The sequence below is a fragment of the Carassius gibelio genome, chromosome A12 (genome assembly GCF_023724105.1).
Source record: "Carassius gibelio isolate Cgi1373 ecotype wild population from Czech Republic chromosome A12, carGib1.2-hapl.c, whole genome shotgun sequence".
Lineage (NCBI taxonomy): Eukaryota > Metazoa > Chordata > Actinopteri > Cypriniformes > Cyprinidae > Carassius > Carassius gibelio.
The window spans coordinates 5,934,453-5,955,307 of NC_068382.1; the positions used below are offsets into that span (position 1 = coordinate 5,934,453).

Sequence of the window (20,855 nt, forward strand, 5' to 3'; positions counted from 1 at the left end):
TTTAAACTCGTTTTATTTAATCTTTACATTGCACTTACATTGAAGTTGCTTTGCTTTGATACCCAAATCAAAAGAGTTTTTCTTTATGTGATATTCCAACACAGTCTGGGGACAATTTACAATTTGCTGAATTGGTGGCTAATTCATACGATCTCATTCATACGTTTTTGTACGTTCTGCTTACACAGCATTGATGGTTGCACTGCAAAAAAAGATTTTGAGTTCCTTTTTCAATATGTCCTCAAATACTGCACAATGACTTCTGCATCAAAGTAGGGGTGTGTTCAAATCTTTCAGGCGTAACAAAAGTATTTCAGATAATGATCCACTGTTTTGTAAGTAAATATAAGGAAGACAATTAGGACAGATCGTGCACACGTGCACGTTGCATGCATGGCTGCGTTGTCCACCCTCTAAACAAGATGTCTGAATGACACCAGAACCCACGACTTTGTCTGTCAAAGCATTTCAGCTCTTGCACCTCTGACTTAACATTACCATGACAATTTCAATGTCAGAGATGTAGGATACACATGAAGTCCAACCATTGTCTTGAGTTTCCTTCTTCCACTTTGTTACACCCCCATGAAACGGTGCGAGAGAGTAAGACAGCACCTCATATAGCCACATGCTAGAATATAGACTGATCAGTTTGAAACCAGATCAGTTTGCATGAGGAGCACCAGCTATCCCAGGAGTGTGTGAGTGTGTGTGGAGCGCTGTGCTGCTATTGGAGCGGTGTGAAGCTCTTGGAGGAGCCCACTCATATGATGGGAAGTCACAAAGAGCCACTCTCCATACGGCACTGATAATGTGAGTATAGCGTTCACCATCACCAATGTTTCCTTATGTGTTTGAGCATGTGTGTGTGTGTGTGTGTGTGTGCACTTTAATCCACTGTAATGCTGCATGATGTTGAACCTGTGGGTGTACAGTACTTGTCTCTGTGAGCAAAGACCTTAATTTAGATAATGTGGATAATGGGATATTAGAATACATCAAATACAGGGGTGAACCTTTTTTTTTTCCGGAAAGGTATTATTGCTCTCGACTGTTTCTGTGAGCAATTATATCATCTGAGTGTTTCAAATTGACTTGATGTTATGTTGTCCTTCACATAAAAACAAAAAGTCAAATAAGAATAAAATGCGTGTAATTAGATGAATAGACAGGTGAAAAATCACATTTAAAGCTTTTATTTTTAGAATAACTGTTTTGAATATTAATTAGTAGAAAACACATTTTTGATGGAAAATGTCAGTGGATTTTTGTTGAAATAAATAAAAAAGAAAAAAGAAACAAATTTGTAAGTAGGAAAAACAAGTGATGTTTTATCTAAAAAATATTTTAAGACGTTTACATCTTTCATCATCATTGTTGATACAGAGACAACGACTTTTTAAAAAAGCCACCATGTCATTAATCCTCAGTCAGGCTCTTGTACATAAATAGAAAAATTAAAGAGATTATTATTACCAAAATAAAAAAAACTGAAGAACAATTGTTAGCTTGCCAATATCACTAAAACGAAAAAGTCCTTTGAAGGTGAGCATCTATAGAAAAGTAACACCTACACAAATTCACTAAGAAAAACGGCCTCCTACTCGGTAAAAAGAACAATTCATGTTGTGCGGAGTCTCCCACGGCTAGTCTTTAGATCTCAGCTGGCTCTAGAGCAGGTTTGTGTCCATTCACCCCTCTTCGACAAACCTCATCTGAATTCTGTGGGCGTAACTTGACAGCTTGCTTTATGGTGTATTGTCATATGCCTGACCAGTTTGGAGAGACATTCGGTTCCTAGAGCGGATTTGTAAATTGCCCTGTTTTTCCTTTTCCAATACATAAAAGTTACAGCAATGCTCCTGACCTTTCTTATTTATTCAAATTTTGGTTACTGGGATAAAAAATTACATTTTATGACAAAATGATATTTAGAGCAAATAGATAGATAGATAGATAGATAGATAGATAGATAGATAGATAGATAGATTGATTGATTGATTGATTGATTGATTGATTGATAGATGTAATGAAATTGTGCAAGAAACATAATTTCACAGATGTTTTCAATTATCATTGGTATGCCTAAAAAGTAAACAGCAATACTTGTGAAGTAGTGAACTGGCCTATTTACTCAATTTGTGAGTACAGTTATATCATAAAGCCTTTTGTTCTGTGTGCTGACAATTTGATGAGTAATAGAGAACAATACAACAGACCTGGAATACAATGTAAAGGCTGATGCAGAAGGATGTCATTCTATGTATCCTCAATGTGCAGGAGTCATTTGACCCCGGGAGACCCCGAGCACATCCAAGAAAGAAAGCTCTTGAATTCAGAAGCTGCCATGTGTGGGTGTCCATTACATTGAGACCATCATTCTCAGCAGGGACAGCCAGATCCCAGCTGCCAGTGGGCATTCGGCGGGCCCGGCACGCTCTGCCAAAGCGGGCCACTTCTGCACAGTGTGCAAACATTTTTGCATCTGTAGGCGTACAACAAAAGACACATGCATCTGAAGAAGTTTCCTTCTTTCATTTGTGGGGGAGGACACAAGAATCCCTGAAAATGTGAAGCATTCAGATGCGACAGTCAGCGGTAAAGATTGTCGCTCTTCTGTGCAGACTTGAGCGCTTTTGTTTCAAGCAGGGATTGTTTATTGAGTTGACATACAGCCACGATTATCCACTCACAGTGGGGTTTATATTACAGCAGTTGCTGATGGTCGGTCTTGTTGGTGCGGTTGTAAATACGAAAGGTCGATAACATTGTTGACTGGTTAAGCACATGCATATCCACCACTGATCTACGAGAGCTGGATCTAAAAAAAAAAAGATCTGCAGAGCAGTTGAAGGTGTTCAGCCGTTTACAATTAATACAGCCAGCAGAAACAAGACCAGGCTCATTACCTCCTCATTATGGATGTTCAGGCTCTGAACCGAGACAATATTTAAAGGGCTTCCCCCATTAACAGTGACTGACACGTCCCTGTAATCAGTCTGGCTGCGGTCTGTCACATTACTCGCTGAAGTCTTTATTCACGGGGCAAGAAAATCACCGGTGTGCTTGACAAACACGCAAAGCTGTTCGGCACTAAACGTCTGTGAGTGATAATGTAACTGTGGCGTGATGCTGGCCCTGGCTCGCTATTGAGCGTTCAGGGTGATTTGCGGGGATGCACTCCAGTCAATATCTGAGATGTCATTATGACGACACGACCTCTTTACTAATTGCCCGCTTGAGCGACAGCGGCGATAAAAGATTCAGAGCGGACCATGTGGACTAGAGGAGATCTAAGACAAGTTACGGATGCATGGGGCCCTTATTAAATCATTACCCACAAAGCCCATTAACAGCCCTGAAAATGTCTGCTCAGTTAAGGCCCGTGACAGGCGTGGGAGTTGTATATATATATATATATATATATATATATATTACTATATATATATATATATATATATATATATATATAAATAAAGACTAATAAGTCATTTGGCTTTCTACATAGTTCTCAGTGTTCAACAGTAGTAATTTAAAAAGGCTTCACTCTTAAAAATAAAGTTTTCCCCCGCAATTCCAAAGAAGAACTATTCACACTATTCTATTTCATAGTGTGAAGATCCTTTTAACTGCTAAATAAGCTTTTTCTCCTATAAAGAACCATTTGTGCATTTGAAAAGTTTCATGAATTTTAAAGGCCCTTTATGGAACCATTGATGCCAATCTAGAACCTATATTTTTAAGTGTTCTGGTGCTCTGGTTTGTGCACTATAGCATCTCAGCAATAGTATCCATCCACCATAGAGTCAGTGATAAGTGTATGCAGTGGCAACAGATGGCTCCACTCGTAATTCATTCAGTAATTATGACACTTCTGAGATCACAAACTGTTCCCAAGCCATGCTTGTGATGACAGCAACACCTTCTCAAAAATAACCCCAGCTTGCATGGGTGGTGATAAAAATATATGTGATTGATGGACAACAGGAAGCTTTGGGGATTTTCATTGTACTGTCAAAACTGGGGGTGTGTGCTGAGGTTTCCTGTGTGCGGGCCGATTTAGACTCCCATTCAAGCGTCTGTCAAGCTGGAAGATCCAAAAAATGTAAAAATCATTATTTGAATTGCTAATAATCTGATTTTCAAAAATGAGGACAAGCCTCCGACCTTTTAAATATTACAATTATGACGTTAAACCCTCTCTGGTGTGAAGCCATAGCATAATAATACAGTTTTCTTTCTTATAATAGAAAAAGCAAATCTGATTACACAACAGAGAAAGCTGCAAAAAAAAAAAAAAAAAAAAAAAAAAAACCATGGTACAATTGCAAATGTGAAGACATTATATAAACTACCATTCATGTATGGAAAGAGTGATGGCTATAGTTCACAATGAAATAATTAGGTGAACTCTACTATAGAACTTTTTTCTATACAATCTATATCTATATAACTTGTTTGGTGTTACAAAAACAATAACTGATTTTTCCCATCAGTTACAATGTGAGTGGGGCAGGTTATAGACTCCTGCAGAGTCAATTATGATTTTATAATTATTGTGTGTGTGTGTGTGTGTGTTTTACTGTACTTGAAGAGATAACTAAATGCTAATGAAATTATTTGGAGTACATATAAGTTATTCATCTAGCAGAGCAACAATTTATAAAGCAGTTTTCTTCTATAACAGCTCAAAGTGGTTAGAAGTGTCCGTTTGAACCAGTAAAGGGACATATACTGCCCCCTGCCCATATGACATGACATAACCCACGCAGATCGCGTAAAACTGTATATCTATATTTATATTTACAGTTACAAATAGCCTATAATATAGAATATTTTAGCAATATATTAAATTGATTTATAGTACTTACATTTAAATAGACTATTATTTAAGTAGGCCTACTTAATTTGGCTATACAATAAAAACCCTCACTAATTTACGTATAGGCCTATTCAAATCTCTCCCGACAAACATCAGTGCACATTTTCATCGTTATATTCATTTGTAATCTCACCAGGCATTTTATTTATTAAAACGCAACCAGGATTAAGCACGTGAGGAAATCTAGACGGATATGTGTTCATATTTGCTTCTGTTTATTTTGGAGACTCGCGGCTTGCTTCAGATAACACCGAATTCGTGTGTTATATTGATGGTGTCACAATGCTTCTAGACATGCGTCCATGCGCGCAGTCATAGCGGCCGTCTGCAGCATGTGTGGGATGTCGGAAGCTCAATGGAAGAGTTTTTCCAGAGATTAACATATATGCCCTGAAAACACAAAATACACTAGAGAGATCACTCCAACAGTCATAACTCAGATAGAAGTCGAGTAGTGACTTGACTAGGCTACTGGCTATTAACCACTGGCGCGTGTGATAAAGACACAGACACGGACTCCGCGCAAGGACTTCAAGCCACCAAGCGCGCGCGAGAACAGTTTCTACTGAACATTGACAAAATGTGTAAAAAGGGATTTCTTACTTTTTTTTTTTTTTTTTTTTTTGCTTCGATGGTATGTAGATTTCCTCAAGGCAGAAGCAAGACGTGCAAAGATAAACTTGGAAAAATTATCAAATTAATTGTAATTGGGCTATTATGTCACAATTTGGCCATCTGTTTGACGCACCTATCCCAAATATGTCATAGTCTTCTAAAGGTTGTTTTAGATGTAAGGCTGGTAAATAAATGCGATACAGATCATTCATCCATTAGCTAAAGTATACAGCATCATACAGGAAACAAACATTCAAATATAACCTGGACATTTTGGACATGTATTAAATATGAAATGATTTTGTAATAAAGTTAAAGAGCCATTGGCTCAAATTCCGACCTCAGCTCCCTCCTCCCCCGTATGTCTTACTAGAGCAGTTTCTAAAACCCACGGGGGGAATTCACTTCTATCATCTTTTTTTATTTAGTCGATTCTGTAAACCTCACGGCGGAAAGCATTTCTATTTACGTATACAGGCATTTACATTTGGAAAGTTTTAGTTTCTTGCTCTCAAGTTTTTTGGCAAGAGGAGAGTTGAATTAATTCAAGTAGCATATATTAACTCGTTTAGGTCTAGGCTATAACATAAAAACATAAACAATAGCGGTCAACAAAATTTACTGAGCTAGAAATTCACATGCTGTTTTATCCTACATTAATTTATATTAACGCTTATAACGCACCGGAAGATAACAAAATAAAAAATAAAATGTAAAACAAATTACTTTTGGTTTAGAATCATAAATAAATCTACTTTCCAGCAGCATTCTAATTATAGAACGCAGTTACTAAAAACGTTTCCCTCTTTCCAAAAACATGGGGTCTATTCAAATAGATGTAGCGCACTTTCCGACTGTGCCACTGAAGCAAAGGTAGAAATTCCGTGATTGTGTCTCTCTCATTTGATTGTGGTTTGAGCCGCGTCTCTTTGCTCGGCAACACTCGAGAGTTTCCGATACTCAGTTTCCGGAATACGCTCCATAAATGGACGAAGGGGTGTAACTGTTTACCGGATAAAACCATGTATGGCGTGATAATGAACCGGAATTCCTGATTGAGAATGGTGCGTTGTACCAAAACGGAAGATTTTTTTCCACTTATGATTCAATATATTTCAGCCTAAATATGCCTTTGTTTTATTCTATCGTTATCTTAAAATATTTTAAAACAACAGGCAATCCACTTGCCTCTTTTTTCCTACCAGCACATTGGTTTTCAGAAAGGATTCTCCATTGACAAGTGTTATCAACGCGTCACAAGGTCTACAACCAATCACATCGCGCAGCGCTATTTTTCTTTTGCCGTCCAGTCCTTAAATGGTCAATGACGTAACGGCACATTGATAGGCTCACCATATATACATACTACAACTAGCGCTCCACCAGGATCTGTCATTCAATAACACAGAGCCGTCAGATGGCATCACAGTGAACGCTAAACTCAGAGTTTACTGACAGCTTTCCACATGTTACGTTTTGAACGAGCATTCGCACTGGCACAAAACATTTTGTGAACATCTGAACGAGAGCTTCTTAGGACTTCACGATGACAGCTAAAACTTTGGAGAAATGCCCTGTAACCATTGGCGGCTTTGTGCACCCGCTTTCCGAGAGCATCTACTCAGTGGACGAGATTGCCACATCACTGCCAGCCTCCGTGACTATATTTCCTAACGGTGATTTAGGAGGACATTACGAGCAGATAAACTCGGGAGGTAAGAATGACGCGCGCATATCGCCTCACGTGCTCTGTGTTTATACATCTTTCGCATCTAAGAGTATTGAGTGGAACGAGCATATGTGGCTACTTTGCAGAAAAACCAAACTTGCTAAAACTGTAAACGTTTGTTTGCTTGTATATTTAAAGTGAAACCGAAGTTCTTTGATTACTTCTAATGTTGATGTCATGACTTCCGATGATTTTACAGTGGACAGCTTGCTTAAAAGCTGCATCCAATAGCCGCATGATCCATAAGACAGCCTTCTTTCATGTGTATCTAAACCTTGGTTTTATATGTATTTATTTGCAGATGGCTTGATTAGCGGGGATATGAGCACGGATAAGCGCTCCCTCGACTTGTCCTATTCCAGCAGCTTCGCGCAACCAGCTGGCCCTCGCAACCAAACTTTCACCTACATGGGAAAGTTTTCCATCGACTCCCAGTACCCAGGAAACTGGAACCCAGAGGGCGTGATCAACATCGTGAGCGCGGGGATCCTGGGCATGACCCAGCCATCCTCAGCATCCTCGTCACCTGCCTCCTCAGTCTCCCCCAGTCACTTCTCCAGCACCCTCAGCTGCACCATGGCGCAGAACCAGGCGGACATGGAGCACATCTACTCTCCTCCACCGCCCTACTCTGGATGCGGGGAGGTGTATCAAGACCCATCCGCGTTCTTCTCCACCTCCACATGCCCGATTTCCTATCCCCCGCCGTCCTACTCATCCCCAAAGCCAAACACGGACTCCGGGCTGTTTCCCATCATCCCGGACTACGCCGGCTTCTTCCAGCCGCCGTGCCAGAGGGACATGCAGTCGATGCCCGACCGCAAACCGTTCTCATGTCCGCTGGACTCTTTCAGAGTCCCACCTCCTTTGACCCCCCTGAACACTATCAGGAACTTCACACTGGGGGGACCGGTATCTGACGGACCCCGGCTACCCACAGCCTACAGTCCGCAGAATTTACCCCTCAGGCCCATCCTGCGCCCGAGGAAATACCCCAACAGACCCAGCAAGACCCCTGTGCACGAGCGGCCCTATCCCTGTCCGGCGGAGGGATGCGACAGGCGCTTCTCCCGGTCCGACGAGCTCACCAGACACATCCGCATCCACACCGGCCACAAACCCTTCCAGTGCCGGATTTGCATGAGGAACTTTAGTCGAAGCGACCACCTGACGACCCACATCCGCACGCACACCGGCGAGAAACCGTTCGCCTGCGACTTTTGCGGGAGAAAGTTCGCGCGGAGCGACGAAAGAAAGAGACACACAAAAATCCACTTGCGACAGAAGGAGAGGAAAACATCCTCGTCCTCCACTGGAGTGTCCAGCTCGGAGCGCGGCGTCGCCACGAGCATCTGCTCGTCCAGTTCCAGCCAGTAAACTTTCAACTGGACTGTGCAATATCCAACACTATATGTAGGCAATATGATTACAATAATAGTGCACCATTCGTAATATAATAAAACTGAGTGGACTGATGAAAGTGAAATCAAACCACAGTGCCAAATGACATGGACACATTTATGGCGCGCACTTTTGAAGGTGGTGCGATATTCGTTTTCTTGTTGCCTCAGTCGCATGCTGACTGACCTGACGCACTTTGTTTGAATATTTAGGCCAATTAATTTAATTAAAAAAAATAACATAAGATAGCACGTGGGAGAATTGTGTCAGATAACAAGTGGCAAGCAGAGTGACTAAGTTTTTAAGAGTTCTTTTAAACTGACCAAACTTTCAAATGTGTCAAGGAGGTGTTTAACATCACTGTTTTCTCCCATTGTCGTGCCTTTCGTCCGTTCATGTTGTACATATACACCCGGAGGCTTGAATTAAATTGTACATTATTCTTTAATATGAAAGTTTTTGAAGATATATTTTTGTACAAACCGTTTCGTGTCAATAGTGTTGCATTTGTGCTTAAAACACCGACCGTATATATAAATATAGATGAACTCATAGCGACTTGACGTTTGTTCTGTGGTTGTTCTGACTGATATAAATGTATTTGTTATGATGTGACTAACGCCGGTCAGTAATGCCCTACTTTGTCAACATGAAAATAATAAACAACACATGGATTGTGAACTTCTGTTTGTTTAACTGTCTGCAACTGATTTTCTTAATAAAAAGGAAGGTGTACAAGGAAAAAGTGAAGTAGACTTATAGGGACATTCCCGTTTGGGCATCACTGATCTCTGACTCATGGTCTCATAAGGGTCAGCTCCCACACAGTGTGTTGTTTACAAATGCACATAGGTGTGAATATTCACAGTCTGTAATGTTCAATATAGGGCAAAATGCTTGAGGGGAAATATCATGAATAATCAAAGAAGGGTTAGTGTAAATGGAACAATTCTTAAAACTTTCAGGTGACTCGCTTTGTGATTATAAATTCATGGATTTGATACAAAAAAAACACTTATGACCACTCATTACAGTGTCTATGAAGTGAAAACTGAGAAACAACACTGAAAAATGACAAACAATTGTTAACACTGTATGAATCTTTGTGGTTTTGTGTGGTTGAAGGTATATCAACCCCCGCATTCAGTGCAGGGACAACCCCATATTTAGGCAATACATAAATTTAGCTTGGAAATGTTGCCAATATTTACAATTTTGAATTGCAATTAAAAGTGTAATTTGATAAGAGGCTAAAAAAAACTAAATAAACAAGGAATAACAAAGAATTAATGAAAGCAAAATAATGAAATCACTGAAAATGCTACTACTTTACCAATATTTTATTCATGGCGAAATCTAAAATCAGCACATATGCTCTCTGTTCACAGATTGGGAGACGGATGTTTCTTCAATAAGATAAATTCAAATTATCTATTGTCTATGTACTCTTTCAGACTGCTTATGTAAATGTGTGCTAACGGATATATAGATTTTATAAATAAAAATTTATATAAAAAAATCAGGACTGAACATAAACTCAGTTTAACAGAGGACCTACGTAATTTTTGTTCAGCTCACATCCAGGTCTATAAACAAAAACCCTGGAGGGATAACAGGAAAAGACTGCGTCTAACCTGAACGGAGCAAAAAATGATCTAAGAATTCATTTTATTAAATCTTGTTATTACTTTTAGGCTGCCTCCTACGTTAATGTTACAGACATATATTTACCAATGTGTGGGAAACATGACGCCACATTAGACCTTAATATGTCTGTAAACATTCACAGTGAAAGTCTGACTTTTCAACAGATCTCACTGCATGCAACACAACCTATTCCAAATCAACAGAATCGTTATTGTTAGTGATAACAAAACTAAGCGACGCAAAATATCCACACATTAAAGACAAGATAAGAGTTTTAAGCTCTCCACTTTCTTCGACTAACTTAATTTTTCTCATATGCAGCAGATCACAACTGCTATGAAGGGTAAATCATTAAATCAAGCAAAAAATCAATAAATAATAATAATAATAATAATAACCTGTGGCAAAAAGTGTTAAAAACATATAAAAGAAGCTACAAAAATAAAAAATACCTTATATTTATCTAATATTAGAACATCATTTTTTTTTTATAGATTTATTAACTTATATTCTAACATATTTATATTCAAATTGAATATTTTATTATAAAATGTATACTTTAAGTTATGATATATTCTTTATATATATATATATGTATATATATATATATATATATATATATATATATATATATATACACACACACACACACACACACACACACACACACACACACACACACACACACACATATATATATATATATATATATATATATATATATATATATATGTGTGTGTGTGTATCTTATACTTCTAGAAGTTGGAATGAATAAATACAAACTAAACTGATCTATGAGTCCCAAAAAATAAAACAACGAAAACGCATTAAAGGGTTAGTTCATCGAAAAATCAAAATTATGTCATTAATGACTCGCCCTCATGTCGTTTCCAAACCCATGAGACCTCCGTTCATCTTCAGAACACAGTTTAAGATATTTTAGATTTAGGCCGAGAGCTCTCAGTCCCTCCATTGAAGCTGTGTGTACAGTATACTGTCCAATGTCCAGAAAGGTAAGAAAAACTTAATCAAAGTAGTCCATGTGACATCTGAGGGTCAGTTAGAATTTTTTGAAGCATGGAAAATATATTTTGGTCCATAAATAGCAAAAACTACAACTTTATTCAGCATTGTCTTCTCTTCCGTGTCTGTTGTGAGAGAGTTCAAAACTCTGCAGTGTAGTGATATCCGGTTTGTGAATGAATCATTAGATGTAACCGGATCTTCTTGAACCAGTTCACCAAATCGAACTGAATAGTCTTAAATGGTTTGCGTCTCAAATACTCATTAATCCACAAATGACTTAAGCTGTTAACTTTTTTAATGTGGCTGACACTCCCTCGGAGTTAAAACAAACCAATATCCCGGAGTAATTAATTTACTCAAACAGTACACTGACTGAACTGCTGTGAAGAGAGAACTGAAGATGAACACAGAGCAAGATAATGAACGAAGATTGACTCATCGGTTTTCAGATCACCAGTAGTTCTTTCGGACAGTTCGATTCAAAAACTGGTTGAAGAAAACGGTTCACCGGTTCTTTTGTGCTCGACGTAATTGCGTCATTGGCAATTATTGCCCTTCATCCATGACTTCGGTTTACCCGCGCTCATAACATTAGCACAGAACCAGTTCAGAATTAATCACCAAAAGAATAAGTTTGGTTCATACGCTCGGTGTGTCAGTCTGCTTCACTCTGAATCACACATGCGCAGTCTGACAGAAACGGTTCTTGACTTGAGATCGAGTCAATCGTTCGTTATTATCTGGCTCGGTGTTCATCTTCAGTTCTCTCTTCACAGCAGTTTATATATTAAGTCAATATTACTCCGGGATATTGGTTTGCTTGAACTCAGAGGGAGTGTCAGCCACGTTAAAAAAAGATAACAGCTTAAGTAATTTGTGGATTAATGGGTATTGGAGATGCGAACCGTTTAAAACAATTCAGTTCGATTTGGTGAACTGGTTCAAAAAGATCCGGTTACATCAAATGATTTGTTGATCACAAACTGCTTTGATTTGAACTCTCTCTCACAACAGACACAGAAGAGAAGACAATGCTGAATAAAGTCGTAGTTTTTGCTAATTTTGGACCAACATGTATTTTCGATGCTTCAAAAAAATTCTAACTGACCCTCTGATGTCACATGGACTACTTTGATGATGTTTTTCTTACCTTTCTGGACATGGACAGTATACCGTACACACAGCTTCAATGGAGGGACTGAGAGCTCTCGGCCTAAATCTAAAATATCTTAAACTGTGTTCCTAAGATAAACAGAGGTCTTACGGGTTTGGAACGACATGAGGGTGAGTTATTAATGACATAATTTTGATTTTTCGATGAACTAACCCTTTAAGTGAATAATTGAATAACCTTGCACATGATGCACAAAAATATTTTTTTTCTTTAAATACAAGACAAAGTCGAATTGAAAAATGATTATAAACATTTTAATTGTACTATAAATGTAAAAATATAAACAGAACATAGGAACTAGTGTTTGTATAGGTTTCTCTTTAAATAAATTAAACAAGTATTTAATATAGATTTATAGTGTGAACTTATACAAGAGTAAATGCCTTTCAAGCATGTATACATTCATTATTCACAAGCAAGGCCACAAATTGATGCACATAGGTTTGGAATGGACATTTCAAGTCCCAAGAAAAACAAACAAAAACAAAACTAATTATTATGCATGGGTATTAGAATATGGACGGTTTGTGGGCAATTCCAGTGTGCATCTCTCTACACCGAAACTTCAGGACCGGGGTATGGCTCGCCCCCACACCAGAAATCGTCAGGCTGGGGGATCTCTAAAAGCCAGGTTTCATCTCCACTGCTCTGCTCTGACTTTTTGCCAGCAGTTTGTAAAACTCTGTAGTAGTGACAATCTCTCCCATTGTCAGGATCATACGGTGGTGCCAGTATATCAAGAAACGCAGCTGGCCCGTCCACTGCATCAATCTCATGAAGGTTGTCTTTGACAGGGGTCAAAATGCAGGGGGGACTCTGATCAGAAAAATGTACGGAGGACCTGAGCACAGCTCTCCTCACATCATCTCCCTGGAAAGGCATCAGCGGTGGATCAAACTGCCTCTCAGTGTCACTCTCAGCACCAACAGCTTTATCCAGCTTGTCATAACACCTTATATTGACCTTGCCATACAGGACCTTCAGCATGCCATTCATCCCGGGATGGTCATGTAGAGGGATGGAAGCCCCGGACTTCAACAGAAACACTCCCATGCTGAAGACATCAGTCTCACAGATGTGCATGTATGTGACTGGAGGGACTGCTGAGGACTGGAGGGAGGATATGGAGACTTTCTCCGGTGGCGCAATCTTCAGATCCGCAGCCCTGATATCGGACAGCAGGGTGACCAACTCTGCCTGCTGCTCTGAAAATGTCTTATTATCTCCAACGGCAGATGTGGAGCAGTTTGTGAAGGTCGCAGAAGCCTGGCTCGCTATCTTCTGGATCAGCGAGGTCTTGTTGTTCCTCGGCATTTTTAACAGGAGGAAACAAACGGAGCCGTGATTTGCTTCGAGCAATGATGACAACAAAATAACCGTTACGCCTGACGAGATTGTCTCGCGTGAAGCATTTAAAACAGTCGAGTGTATCTGTGTTGAAAGCTACGATAAAAATAACTCCATTAAGGTGCAAACATTAATTTTAGCACTTGGGTAAAATCCACAAACCCGCGTCTCCACCACCCCATTCATGGCTATCAGAGCCACACGTCCGTGCCTTCTGCGCATGCGCAGACATATAGGAAGAATTTGGAACTTGTAGTTCTTTTTCGCTTATAGATGGAAAATAAATTCTTGTTATCCCCTATGAGTATGCGAAAAGATTAAGACAAGCTCTGTCAATATACTCTGACATACAAGTAAATATGTTTATTTTTTTGTAAACCGGGGGCCAGTTTTAATAAATGCACACTTTAGTTTAGCAATAGAACTACAACACCCAACAACGCCCACACTCTTTTCCCCTCTCTAGTAAGGACAAGCGGTGGGAGGCCCATTGGGCCATTCAACTTTGTCCCTTCCCCCACAACCACCCTGGACCACAACAACACATCACCACCTTACCAACATCATTATCGCATGTCATTTATTATCCACACAGGCTTAATCTCTAGTTCTTTGTGAAACAGATATAGGCAAGCTGAATTTTTTTTAAATCAAAACTGCAAGTAGTAGTTTTGAATATTTTTAAAATAAATATTACAAATAAAACAATGGCTAAATAAACAAAAGTAAATAAATAACGGACACAACACATCATCACGTCAACATCAATAATGAATGTAATTTATTAAGCAATGTGCATACCTTTATTTATACAGTACTTTATTCAACACAGACTGTCAAAGCAGCTTTACAGAGTTAAACAGGAAAAATGTGTGCTGATAATGCAAGAGGACAATTAAAAACAGTTTTTCACTTAAAGTCAGTTCAATGTTGATTCAGTGACGTCATCATCCAGCCCAGTTCAGTTCTCTTCAAATAGTGTCTGTGCCGTCAAGTCAGCAATGTTGCCAGAAATTGTTTTCTCAACTAAAAAAAGCCAAAGTCGACAGCGGCAAGGAACCAAAACTCCATCAGTGACAGAAAAGGATAAAAAAAAAAAAAAACCTTGTGAGAAACCAGGCTTAGTCAGGGGGCCAGTTTTCCTCTTATTAAAACAAAAGCTTTTTATGTGAATAATTAAAAAATGTAATTCAGCAATAACTACAGATTTAGTGACACATGAAAGGCATTCTAATATGCTGATTTTAATTTGATTTGAAAAATGGAAAGTATGCATTTTTGTCATTTAGTCATGATGCCTATATTTTCATTGTACATTAAGTTTATGTCAAACCTTTACACTTCAGTAATTCAGTCCAGTAATTCATTATCTTTTTCCAGATTAGTGTTGATAGTGAGAGGACCGGAAGTGTGCATGGACATCACTCTGCTGTAGAACGCAGCTTTGAGTCAGTGAAGTGCATACTCAGGACATGTACCTTTATGCATGAGCACCACAAAGACCATCCTCTTGAGAAATAATGAGGCCCGCTCATTTACTCAGAGAGCAAGCACATCCAAATACCACTTCCATTTGGGTAATTCAATTAGATCCTCTCTCAACAGCCCGGATGTGAAGATCAGACACATAAGGGAGATCGTTCCATCATCACTGTCTTAAAGGCAAGGATTTTGATGAAATTTAGTAAGACTTCAATATATCTTTATATGTAATTTCAAAATTACTTTTATTATCTTTAAAATTTGTCTGTAGTGTAATGCTGAATGTACTGACATGCTTATGGTTTAGCTTTTGCAATTTAGCACATATATATTAATGTAAACATTTTTGTGTTAAGATACTTAGTCATGGTGTACTATCTCTAAATAAGGTGTACTATTTCTAAATAAACTTAAATGGCCTTTTATTTCAGTGATTTATTTTTTAAGTACAATTTTTACAAATATCATTTTATGTACACTACAACTGCACCTTCAATGCAAATTAAGTGCACTTCTTATTCTTAAGGAAATACCAGCATTTCTTATTTATTTTAGCACCATAGACCTTTTAACAAACTAAAACAAACACATTTTCTCTAATAGTACTATTTAATATTGACACTTAAATTATTAAGCTGGCCATAGTCAGTGATTCACTAGTACGTTATACAATACAGGTTGTGTCAAATTACAGTGTCAAACAGGAAAATATCAACTATGCATTCCATTAGTTTTGTGAATCGGTATGTTTCATTGGGCCACAAACAAACAGAGCTGAGTATCAACAGTATGACAGTAAAAGCTAACACCATGTTTTCTGATGATATCTCCCAAGGTAACATGTAAAGTGTGAAAAGCAGTGGTCCAAGTACTTGTCTTGTGGTACTCCATACTGTACTTGTGAGCAGTATGGTACCCCTACATTCACTGCAATGAAGTAATAACGGTCAGATAAGTAAGATTTTTACCATGCCAATGCAATTCCACTAATGCCAACATAATTTTGTAATCTACTCAAAAGAATGTTGTGGTCGATAGTGTCAAACTATGGTAAGAGCAGTCTCAGTACGATGAAACAATCTAAATCCTGACTGGAAATCCTAACAGATACAATTTCTTCCTAAGATGGAACATAGCTGAGAGGATACTGCCTTTTATTTTATTTTTGAGAGAAAAGGGAGATTTGAGGTTGGTCTGTAAATACTATAACTAACTCTCTAGGATCAAGTTTTTTTAATGAGAGGCTTAATAACAGCCAGTAGAAATTATATTGGGACATATCCTAATGACATTGACGGATTAATAATATTCAGAAGAGGATCTATGACTTCTGGAAGTACCTCTTTTAGTAGCTTAGATGGCATAGGGTTTAACATTTATGTTGTTGATTTTGATGATTTGACAAGTTTATTCCTCTATATAGAAGAGAATGAATGGTATTGTACATTCCCTCCATGCAATTTAAAATTCTCCTGTTTTGTTTTCTTCCAGCTATGTTTTCCAGGTGGCTCTGGTTATACCACAATGTCGGAGTGTTTTCCTTAAAGGGTTAGTTCACCCAAAAATGAAAATTAGACTGTGTTTTACTCACCCTCCTATAAAGGCCTCCTGTAGTGAATGCATGTGTTTCTGTAAGAAAAATCATCCGCTGGAATGGATTCTGCACATGAGAGTTGGCGGAAGTGATAGAAAAGGGTTTCTTACTTTTGAAATATGGATATTTTTCTTAAAAAAGACATGGATTCGCTACAGGAGGACTACAGGGTCCCCGCGGGTCCTTAAAAAGTCTTGAAATGTCTTAAATTCAATTTTCGATTTTTAAGGTCTTAAAATGTCTTGAATCCTGGAATTTTCCATATGAATGTCTTAAATTTCATGTGGGATCTTAGTAGTGATGGCCGATTCGTGAACGAATCGTTCAATTTAACCGGTTCTTCTTAGTGAACCGGTTGAACCAGTTCACCAAATCGAACTGAATCGTTTGAAACGGTTCACGTCTCCGATAAGCATAAATCCACAAATTACTTAAGTTGTTAACTTTTTTAACGTGACTGACACTCCCTCTGAGTCAGAATAAACCATCCCGGGGTAATCCATTTACTCAAACAGTACACTGAATGAAATGCTGTGAAGACCGAACTGAAGATGAACACCGAGCTGAGCCAGATAATGAACAAACACGCCCACTGCTGGAGCAGTTCTCGTTCTCGAGTCAAGAACCGGTTGCATCGGTTTTCGGATCACCAGTACACTCAACCGAGAATCGTTTCTGTCGGACGCGTCCGATTTGAGAACCGATGAGCTGATTCTCGTTCTCGAGTCAAGAACCGGTTGCTTCGGTTTTCGGATCACCAGTACACTCAACCGAGAATCGTTTCTGTCGGACGCGTCCGAATTGAGAACCGATGAACTGATGATATTGCGCATGCGTGTAATGTTGTAAGTATTTTGTTAAACATCGGAAAGTGTGATAAAATAACTATATTTTATTTTATTTTTTTATTTTTTTTAAATTAATGTTTCCAATCTGTATATTGTATATAATGTATAGGCCAAATGGGTTTTCAGGGAAGTTGGACAATAATTAAGACTCTAAAGACTCTTATGTTTAATAGGAATAAGGGATGATTTATGAGATATCTGTACTGTATTTATAGTTAATGATGACATTCACAAATTGAGTTTGTAGTAAACAGAACATGAACACTACACGAGTAGAGCAGCTGATGGCACTGAACTGCAGCACGTGCTGGTTAGAGCGATTCTCGTTCTTGAGTCAGGAACCGGTTGCATCGGTTTTCGGATCATCAGTACACTCAACCGAGAATCGTTTCTGTCGGACACGTCCGAATTGAGAACCGATGAACTGATGATACTGCGCATGCGCGATTCAGCGTGAAGCCAACTGACTGACAGCATGTCTGAACCGAAGGGATTCTTTTGGTGATTGATTCTGATTCTGTACTAGTAATATGAGCGCGGGTATTTCGAGGGCTTGGATGAAGGGCAATCTGGCGAAACGTAAGTTCATTTAATAACAATTCGCAATGGATTATGTTTAGTAAGTGGATCATGGTTTCTGCCATGAAAATTTAAATATTTTCCGAATGCGTTGTGAATTGATTCTGAGCTTAGTTTTTGCAGATGGCGCTCTAGGCTAGTTTTTAACCGAACACTCAAATTCTCACGACGAAGAGCGCTCGTGCGTTCTGCTGAGTCTGAGTATGTAATTGATATATTGCTTTAATGACGTGAGATTAATGTAAATGCCCCACTGCAAACACCCTTGTACTTCGCTTCAACCTTTTCGAACTTTATTAATTATTATTTTATAGTAGGTTCAAGTGGTGTGTGTAAGGCATATAAATCACGCAGTGGCATCTGCTGTTAAAAACTAAACTAAGAATCGATTCGAGAGAGAATCGAAATGCATTCAGAAAAATTGGAATCGATCCAGAATAATTTCTCGATTCAAAATGCATCAATATATTGTCCCAGCCAATCAGTTAAAAAAATGTGGGTGGGTGGGTGACATCTAGGCATAGGACTACTGCATTATGGATGGAAGGCAGTGCTGTAAATAACTTTATTGTATAAAGCATTCAATATGCATTATGCTTCTTGCATATTTTTTATGTTAAAAGTAAAATTGAATTGAATTAAATAATGTAGCCCAGTTCATAATTATACTCCAAATATTTGTTTTGTGCTTCTCAATTTGAGGTTAACAATGTTGACACTGAACCCTATCACATAGGCCCAATTTGTGAGCATTCACTATTATGGCTAAACTTGTTTCTCAAACATTTTTTCTTTCAAATCAAGGACCACTTAGCCAATTAAAAAAAAAAAAAAAAACTTGGCATATTTGGCTTAATGATCATCCCTAATGCATGTAAAAATGCAGGCCATTTTAGTCTTCTGAAACCATGGCTAACTTCACCTGCTCATAATGTGCATGATTAGAAAACAAGTCATGAGAAGTGAATTGGAAATGTTCAACGGTGTCACAGTCCATGTCAGTCATTTTTGGTTGATGACTTTTGCTCACAGACCTCTTTGGTAATCTGGCATACCTCCAGAGGTCCCCAGACCACAGTTTGAGAATCACTACTTTAGACAAACCATCTAATCTGAGTGAACATGAATGAAAATGTTATCATTCTTGAGGTGGACTTTGTTTTGATTTTATTTTTTTATAATTTCAGGAGGGCACCAAGGAACTTAATTTAAGGAACATGCTTTCTGTGTCAATGGATGGACCCACAGTAAATTGGAAAGTCATGGATCTCCTACAACTGGAACATGCAATAAATTTCTGATCCTGATCTTTCCTACAATTGTCTGTCATTCATTAGGTCTATGCATAGATTATTGAATGTGCTGGCATTTATCTGTGTCTGAAATGACATAGAAAACACTAATCAGACCCTGAACAACATTTTCTTGGGGGAGAACCCCTAAACCCAGCTCAGGGCTATTAGGCAGCAACATTTAACCATAATTTAGATCAAGTATGATGAAAATGGCTTTTGTAATGTCCTGGGGCTGTCTTCCATGTCTTTTTCAAACTGCTATGAGGGGCCAGAATTTAGAAATTACCTGAAGTACCTTAAAGGCTGATAGTTTATACATAGTCAACCATGTCAGGGTTGTAAGGTCAATCAGCACTTGGTATAAAAGTTTCCGCGCCCCTTTGACCTGTCTTGAGCGTGGTTGTGATGTGTTGTGCCACACTAATGCTTCGCCACATCAATCTGTGTTGTCGGACTGAACATTTTCCTGTTTTTTTTTTGTTTAGATAAAGTCTTAAATTTTCCTTTTAGAGGACTTAAAAAGGTCTTAAAAGTCATTAAATTTGCTGTTAAAAAATGTGAAGATACCCTGGACTATATTCACCCCTGGACCCGTGTGTTGCTAGTTCTGAAATCTTCTCTGTCTGCCTAACTATTTCCCTACATTTACCACATGTGAATCCCTTGCCACTGACAGAGAAGGCTACACTATGCATATGGCAAGCAGTAGTGACAATAACAGGGGAAGAAGCCATGCTCACCGTGTTTGTTGAATGATTTCTGATGCAGTAGAGTACTAATTACATTTAGATAATTGCATAAAATAAATGATGCTATTTCATAATTTGCCTGATTTTTTTTTTAATACAGATGAGAAGTAATCTGTGATTTCAGTGCAATGACCAAAGAATTGTTAAATGAGTTATTGTGGTCCTATACTGTACATAGATTTCTCTCTGTCTGTTTTTTGGTACTGATGATTTACTTTACTTTACTTTATTGGTTTATAGTAATGTGGACAACCTCTTTTAATCAAAAGAGCAGCTTTAGCCTCTACGGCTAATTTCCAGCTGTAGTCCCCAGCCAGTTATTAATTGGCATACATCAATAAATACATTGCAATTAATACAAGGCTTAAGCAAGAGCTTAGACAAACAAACAAGGTGGTACAAAATTGAAACAGACAAGCAGGCACAAATTACAAAGACATAAATGCAGGTCAAGCAATAAACTAGAGAAAATTGACACCAAAGATAA

The 20,855-nt window shown here is 38.3% G+C and overlaps 2 protein-coding genes across 3 annotated transcripts; one reads left to right on the forward strand and one right to left on the reverse strand.

Moving 5' to 3' along the window:
* The first annotated feature begins 665 nt into the window (after positions 1-665).
* Positions 666-9,308, forward strand: egr2b (early growth response 2b). 2 transcript variants are annotated; one of them, XM_052610906.1, is made up of 2 exons: positions 666-813; positions 7,528-9,308. In XM_052610906.1, exon 2 carries the CDS (start codon positions 7,548-7,550, stop codon positions 8,601-8,603), a length of 1,056 nt encoding a protein of 351 aa, XP_052466866.1. In that variant the 5' UTR covers positions 666-813; positions 7,528-7,547; the 3' UTR covers positions 8,604-9,308. The 2 variants fall into 2 exon arrangements, with proteins under 2 accessions (XP_052466866.1, XP_052466865.1); XM_052610905.1 differs by lacking the exon at positions 666-813 and adding an exon at positions 6,878-7,212.
* A 3,398-nt stretch (positions 9,309-12,706) lies between these two features.
* On the reverse strand, positions 12,707-14,033 carry LOC128024984 (2-aminoethanethiol dioxygenase-like). Its single transcript, XM_052610908.1, has one exon. It carries the CDS (start codon positions 13,786-13,788, stop codon positions 13,027-13,029), a length of 762 nt encoding a protein of 253 aa, XP_052466868.1. The 5' UTR covers positions 13,789-14,033; the 3' UTR covers positions 12,707-13,026.
* Positions 14,034-20,855: the final 6,822 nt, after the last annotated feature.

Coding starts and splice junctions, on each gene's coding strand:
- egr2b (XM_052610905.1), top strand. CDS start 7,044: ATGACAGCTAAAACTTTGGAGAAATGCCCTGTAACCATTGGCGGCTTT. Junction 7,213..7,527: donor CGAGCAGATAAACTCGGGAG/GTAAGAATGACG, acceptor ATTTATTTGCAG/ATGGCTTGATTAGCGGGGAT.
- LOC128024984 (XM_052610908.1), bottom strand. CDS start 13,788: ATGCCGAGGAACAACAAGACCTCGCTGATCCAGAAGATAGCGAGCCAG.